At 38.8% G+C, this 7,919-nt stretch overlaps 1 protein-coding gene across 1 annotated transcript; it reads left to right on the top strand.

The window, feature by feature from the left end:
• The first annotated feature begins 1,183 nt into the window (after positions 1-1,183).
• On the top strand, positions 1,184-4,131 carry LOC115791094 (uncharacterized). Its single transcript, XM_030745193.1, has 4 exons — positions 1,184-1,326; positions 1,846-1,958; positions 2,060-2,248; positions 2,508-4,131. The coding sequence occupies exons 1-4, from the start codon at positions 1,294-1,296 to the stop codon at positions 3,655-3,657; spliced, it is 1,485 nt and encodes a 494-aa protein (XP_030601053.1). The 5' UTR covers positions 1,184-1,293; the 3' UTR covers positions 3,658-4,131.
• Positions 4,132-7,919: the final 3,788 nt, after the last annotated feature.

Here is a 7,919-nt window from a genome sequence, read left to right as displayed (position 1 = left end):
CAAAATCTTTTTCAAATACATAGTTGGAATTCATCTTTGTCCTTTCTATCATTCTGAAATTGTCATTCACTGTCTTGACTGGGACTCCAATTTCAATACACAAGCACTAAGGTCCGGTAATATCACAAACTAACCACTTATTAGCGGTATCACATTTGGTAGAAACTTTATATAACCTTGAAACTATGCATATATTTGAATACATTAAAACTGATTTTGTCTTATTATTGTGGGTCCCAAAGAGTACACCAATTTTAGGAACAAATAAAGTACAGAAATGTAACTGGTTTTTGAAAGCAATTTTCTCGAAAACCGTACAGTTATTTGAGATGAAAGTCAGTCCATATACAGTGGGGGTCAAGGTGAGCAAGAATCAGCTGAAAGCTCTGCGTCACCTCGAACAGCGCTCCTATGAATACAGTTGAAAAATACCAATATAATACATTACTGTACTTGGGATTTTGAAAGCAATTTTCTCGAAAACCGTACAGTTATTTGAGATGAAAGTCAGTTCATATACAGTGGGGGTCAAGGTGAGCAAGAATCAGGCGAAAGCTCTGCGTCACCTCGAACAGTCCTCCTATGAATACACCTCAAAAATGTCACTTTGAGTAAAAAAGTGGAGTATACATGAATTCATTTTTGTTTTAAAAGATTAAGATGATAAATAAAATTCACCTTTACAAAGCTGAGTATTTAGAGGCTTGACAGTATTTTTTTTTATGAAAAATGCATTGCAATGGTGTATATTGAAGGATAACAACACTTCCGATGTGTTATTTAGGGCGACTGGCAGCCGTACCGTAATATGCGGTATAAATGGGCAACGTAAATCTATGTGCGGCTAGCTTGACTGCGTCTTCGAAAATGAGGGCTCACTTGACCGCGGTCTTCAGGTTTGTCATGGCAGCCTTTTTTTTTTTTTTTTTTTTTTGTCATGGCAACCTACGTATGCTCTTACAGAAACCTGTGGATAGATGGAAAAATGCACCATATCAGCCAATCAGAAAATTATGCGGTAACACGATGCACTAAAAAAGTAGACTACTTTGGTTTGTTTTGGCGTGAGATGGTGTTGTCCGCGCGCTCTTCATTGCGCGTGCGCGTTCTTTATCGAGCGCGCGCACGCGACTTCAAAGAAGCAACGTCATCATCCTTCGAGCCTTTCACCAACAATAGAACTGAACACTAATTAACAATTTGTCAATTTGTCTTCGAAGAAAGCTGACACAGCTTTGTGAAGAACGAAAAAAGACATTTAAACCTTTGAGAAATATTGAATCTGAGGACAAAATGTCCAGTTTGCCCGAGACAGAAACGAAAACGGTAGGAAAAACAACTTTGGCAAAATTTTTAGGCCATATGTCAAGAAAATAAGAAAACACAATTTTTTGAAATCTGTTGAAAACTTGTTTAAAACTAGAACTTATATTGTTACTTATTAGGCAAATAAGAAACTAAATTCATGTTTTTGTACCCAAATTTGGGGAGACTGGACTTTTCTAAGAAGTCAGAAATGAATCCAGTGTAACACTCAACTACTAAAACAAATTTCTCTGTTCAGGAATGCCACTAAATAACTAATCCGCCTTCCTAATCAAAAAAATAACCAAGTACTTTACTTTAGTATGACGTTAGAAAACAATATATATTTTCCACACATTGTTAATATCTAACATTGAATTGTTAATCTGTCATGTAACCTTAATGCTTCAAGTTAATTATTTTATCTGTTGTGTTTTTTCATGCGGACAGCTTTCATGATTTTAAAGTGCCATCACAATGAGAACTTTTTGTTGATGTGTGACACCTGTCTCCTTACTAACACTTGTCTGTCTTTCTTAGATCCCATCAGATGAATTTGATGAAATCAGCCGTAGTCATCTAGACATGCCTTTGTTCACTTTTCCAGTTTTTAAGGAAACCGTCAGCAATTGGATGGATAATTTATCAGATGAGTAAGTCACACGTTTAACATCATCAAGCAAATTATCACCATAGACACAGAAATACAGCAGCTAATTTTTTTTCTCAATCATTTTCAATGTTTTTTCTTCAGTGATTGGTTGGATTTACACAATGATGAAAATGGCATACATAAGCTTGCCCTGATATCCGACATGTCCCAGGCACTTATAGAAGAAAATGCCATCTTTTTACTGAATCACATAAGAATCCAGATTTCAGCCAACCCACATGAACATGTTCCCATGGACAACAAAAGCTCCTCTGCTGACACTTCTAAGCTGTAAGTCTAACGCTTCCTCAACAGCAAACACAGTTTTATGCACTCATATTTTGTTCTTCTTAAATAAAGCACATTGCATGATCATCAGGTGATTGTGAAAGTTTAAAGAGCAACAGAATTGCTTCCTGTTGCCTATTAGAATATTTTCCATTGTGTTAAAAATTCATTTGTGTGTTTTGTTCTAATGAAGCCCTTAAGTTATGGAAAAACAGGGAGAAATAACTAAACACCTGACTAAATTCTCTTTTCCTTTTCTAAGGGTGAATAGTCAACCTCTGTTTGATGGGTGCAGTTACTGCAGGGTGACGCAGGATGATGTTCAGTCCAGCTTTGGAGACGTTCTTGATACCTGTTTTGGTCAGTTCATGGGAACAGTACAAAGGCGGTCCTTTGACTCAGCCAGGATTTGTACTTTACTTTCCGTGGAGATTGCAAAGCATGTGAACTCAGCCCTGAGTCATAGTACAGTGCAGACATCTGTGCGATCACGTAGATTCACACCACAATCAAAGTTGAAAGAAATAGCTCATCATGTGATCAACATTTTTTGCATATGCAAGAGCATGACGCATGCTCCACCTTCTGCTCAATGCAGCCAGAGTAGTGGTGCAAAGTGTCCTTGCTGCTCAGGCTTAAAGGGAGATGTCAACATTCAACCAGACCGTTCAGAAGGCCGCATAGTGGTTCTGCCTCTGCCAGGGGATATGATTCCTGGCTTCTCAAACTTTGAAGATGTTCAAGAAAGCCCTGAAGAGACCTGCAGAAAGACCCTTGAGCAGCGCCGTGCGGAGAGCTTTAAAAGAACTCGCTCCACAAAGCAGAGAACTGATTCTTTGTCACGTTCGACTGCATGTCTACTTCCACAGCTTCCTAAGTGTTCAGTTGATGAGAAGTTTCTCAAGACCTGTCTTATAAATTTAATCGATCACATTACTTACAAAACCCATAAATCAGTTATAAACGTGAGGTTCTATCAAATATTGGCTTGTGTGACAGAGAGTCTTGTGGGAGAAGAGAGTTACACTGCACCAAAAAGTGCTAAAAACTTCCACATCCCCATCTACAAAGAACTGTGTCAGAAATTTACATCCAAATATAACCTTCAGGCTTTGATGGAAAAGTGTGATCCGGCTTTTGTAGCTGCCTTTGTGGAGACGCTAAAAGGACAGCTTAAAAAATCCATGGAAAAAAAAAGCAAGTTTAAGATGTTGAGAAAATTTAGAAGGAACAACAAGATGCCTTTGTGTGCCTGTGAGACTAAAGCAGCAGAGTCTCACAGTGAAGAAAATAAAAAGGAGAACAGACAGCGCAGCGGTATCAAGAGGATATGCGCTTCCATATTTAGTAGTTTGAGGAATGCATTCACTTGCTGCATAACCAAGCAGTCAGCAGCAAAAACAAGTGAATAATTATCTTGAAAAATGACCATAAGTTCATTTTAAAAGCTAAATAATATTTCAAGTGTGTAAAATTTTGTGTAAAAACTGCGCTAGCTTGAGAATTTAGGGTTGAGTCCCAGCTCTACTTGGTCAAGCTCTTAATTCTAAAAAAGATCTATGTAATGTGATGTTACAACCCTCTTTTCAAATGGAACAATTTCTAGTATTTTAAAGTAGCCTAAACTAATGCACAGGCAGAATGCTGCCCCTCTCTGAGCCTGGTTCTGCTGGAGGTTTCTTCCTGTTAAAAAGGATGTTTTTCCTCCCCACTGTCGCCTAGTGCTTGCTCGTAGGGGATTGTCTGATCATCGGGGGTTTCTCCCTAATGCTGTGGGGGTTTTTACCTTGCAGTTTTGATCAGTCAGACTACAGGACAGTTTTTAAAATCGGACTCTGTCCACCATAGATTGATTTTGAATGAAAGGAGGGTTGTAAAAGCAGCATGGTGGTTCTGTGGGCCCTCCCACAGTACAAACATGCACCTTAATTGGACATTCAATTGTTCACATAATTTGGCTCTTATTTGAAAATAAAGTTAATCAGAAAATGAAATAAATGCATGTTTGTGTCTTTCTCAAGAACGTTTGACTTGTTGACTTGTAGTAAATCTAATCAACCACAATATGGAGACAAACACTGTGACCCACAGAAACTGAAACACACCTGTCACTGGTTTTGTTGTTGTCAGTTAGATGTAATAATAAATGCATTACTAAATATTTGACTCAAAGGAACACTAGATCCTGTAATAGAGACGTTTTGGCTCAGAGTGAAAATATCCTGATGCTCCTACTCAGTAGTTTTGATTTTAGCCTAAATGATGAAGGTGTGTTTAGTCCCATTAGCAGCTTTTTGCTGTTTTGAGAGACAGCACAGAATGAAAAACTGAGACTTCATGATTCTTTCTTTTCTTTTATTAAAGGTTTGTTTCTGTTTTTTTATAGTATGATGTTTTTTTTTTTCATTTGAAGCATGTATTTTTGTTTAATCCATCCATCCATTCGCTTCCGCACATCCTGTTAAGGGTCGCGGGGGGGGCTGGAGCCTATCCCAGCTGTCATAGGGCGAGAGGCAGGGTACACCCTGGACAGGTCGCCAGCCTGTTGCAGGGCCAACACAGAGGGACAGACAACCTTTCACACTCACATTCACGCTCTCATTCACACCTATGGGCAATTTAGATTAGCCAATTAACCTAACCCCAGTAAGTGCATGTCTTTGGCATGTGGGAGGAAACCGGAGTACCCGGAGGAAACCCACGCAAGCACGGGGAGAACATGCAAACTCCACAGAGAGAGAGGGAGAGGGAGAGATGGTATTCTAACTGTGAGGCAGCAGTGCTAACCACTACGCCACCGTGCTGGTCTACCGTTTAGCACCTTTTTTATTTGTTTGTTCACATTGTATTTTATCCCTATTGTGGTCGGTTGCTTCAGTTGTTAGTCTGTGTCCTTTTCCACTTGTCTATATTCAGACTGGAACAGTGTGAATATAGACACAGTCCACAACAAGCAGGGTTTAATGCTTTACGAGGTTCATGTTAGAGTACATAACTACTCTCTTTAACTAGAGTCTACATTTCTGTAGATGTGCTTAAACTCTCTTAACCCTTCCGATTGATTATCAGCGGTAGTTATTTTCAGTATGGATGTAATACTCCCTCTGACCATAATGTGGTCCTGCTACACTTCACATTTCACATACATCAGCATCATCATATCGCACTGTTTAGCTGACACAACAAGTACACAGTTCAAAATCTTAAGTTGACAGAACTTTATCGTTTACACTTTTGAGTTGGCTCAACTTATTTATGTCTCTCAGGTCAAAGTTGGACCAACGTTTCTCCAAGGTGAAATATTGAGTTAGTGCAGCTTTTTATAGTTGCTCTTTATCCTCTCAAGGATATTCGAGTGTGCGTGGGAGTTTGCCCAACCAGTCTACATGTGCTTTGTAGACTTGGAGAAGGCATTCGACCGTGTCCCTCGGGGTGTCCTTTGGGAGGTTCTGCGGGAGTATGGGGTGTCTGGCCCATTGTTGTGGGCCATTCAGTCCTTGTACAACCACAGTGAGAGCTTGGTGGGGAGAGGGAAGCCTGGGCTTCTCTGCTTAGGCTTCTGCCCCCGCGACCCGGCCCCGGATAAGCGGAAGAAAATGGATGGATGGATGATGGCAGTGAAAATCTCTGAATACCAGCCATAGACAGCAGCACAAACCATGAAGTACAATCAGCACCAAACATGCAGAATGTGGCTGCAGAGAAGGTCCATAAATACTGCTGTCTCTCCTTCCTTACAGATTTCATGTTTATACCGATCACTAATCTTTAATTACTAAATACTAATTAATGTTGTTCCAGGAGCCTCACTGAAACTGACCAATCACATTTTAGTGACATGCGACGCTCTGCGACACTGAGGGAGAAATGAGACTGGAGAAATGTTAAATGCTGAACCGAAAACTGACCTGAAACCATGTTATCCAAAGTGCCAGATAAACAGCTGGCAGCAGTGTGGGCATACTGGTATGCTGTGGGCCCACAATGAATTCAAAAACAAACCAAAAATAAACAAAGTAAATAAGGTGAATGAGAAACAGTGCATTATGTGAACCCCCCAGCAGACTAGGCCTATAGCAGCATAACTAAGGGATGGTTCAGGGTCACCTGATCCAGCCCTAACTATAAGCTTTATCATAAAGGAAGATTTACATAAAATTTAGACCTACTTGTGTTGAACTGGCCTTTGAATCTCGAACCAGTCAAGGTTAATAAAGGTTTGGGCAATCTGAGGTTAGCTAGGACAAAAATACAGAATATGAGGAAAATATATTATTGTTGCAAATTTGCTTTCAGCCTTCATGGACTTTGGCATTAAGTGTGTCAAGTGTATCACTGGAATATGTTTATGATATTCAGTATTTTGGGCTTTAGGCTGGGTTTTTCTGCAATCATGTACAGAAGTGTGTGAATGTGTTTCCTTGCTCGGAAGTCTTCAGTAGTGCAAATATGTTATTTGGACACAGGATGGCGCTGTTGACCACAGACTCCTTCAGTCTGGCCAGCATTGAATCATGAATTTTGTCATTCATGACTTTCTTTCACATTTAACCTGGAAGTTGGATTCAACTTAATCAGACTATTTTAAATTACCATTCAATAGTAATATTATTGAAACTGAATTGACAGTAAAGAGTAGTTTTGTATCTTCTTTTAAGAATCACAAACGCATACAAGTTTGAAATGTAGATATTCTCTCTATCACAAACAGTATGTGGAGCAAAATATTCTGTGATGCACCTTGAGGTGAATGTTTGTTGTTTTGGTGCTATATATTTAAGTAAAACTGTATTGAATATTATGTGTGATTACAGTCAATGTTTTTGAATTTAACGAGTACATAAAGTGAAAAGTCTCTTTTCTACCTGGTTTCTTTTGAGGAGTTAGCAGACCACAGCAGTTCAACATCGCACCTGTGAAACAAGCATTTCTTAGCCATAAAAATAATAAAAACAATAAAATGACTAAACGTTTCCACATTAATCTCATCGGATAATGCTCTGCTTATGATTACATCAGAGAATGTGTGACTTTAATGAGTTGACTTGCAGCATTTTACTTGTTTTTGTTTTATTCTCTTGTTTTTTTTTTAAATATTACGTTATACTGACTGATTGCTTGAGGGTTAGAATTTTGCCTATTTTTCCTCTGATATAGTTAACAATCAACCAGTACTGTCACCGTTGCAGCTATCTGCTTCACTGAGTTTAAAATTAGAACTGTCTCACTGTGAATGCAATCAGTGCTGCAGAACAGCTACATTTCTTTGTAGTATCATGACATACACATATGAGCACAGTTTGTGAAGTACTTCAGTGTGAAAGCACCCAGACTGTCCTTTTCATAGGTTTTCATATCAGCACACAGTTCATGGATGCTGAGCAGTGTCATTAAGCTGCTTAAATAAATGCACAGTAGGAGCTTACCTTTAATTAAAAACTGATGTATCTGCGACCATTTCATTGCAGTGTGTTTTTCCACTTTAATTTTGTGTGTGACTCCAAATCCAGGCCTCCATTGGTTAATAAATTTGATTTCCATTGATGATTTTTGTGTGTTGACAACAACTTTGTACAGAACAAAGTATTCAATGAGAATATTTCATTCATTCAGATCTAGGATGTGTTATTTGAGTGTTCCCTTTAATTTTTTGAGCAGTGTATTTTATTAAAGT

This window comes from Archocentrus centrarchus, chromosome 13 (genome assembly GCF_007364275.1).
Source record: "Archocentrus centrarchus isolate MPI-CPG fArcCen1 chromosome 13, fArcCen1, whole genome shotgun sequence".
In the NCBI taxonomy this organism is placed as follows: domain Eukaryota; kingdom Metazoa; phylum Chordata; class Actinopteri; order Cichliformes; family Cichlidae; genus Archocentrus; species Archocentrus centrarchus.
Note: the sequence above shows the minus strand (reverse complement) of the source record. Positions and strands in the feature narration are given on the sequence as shown.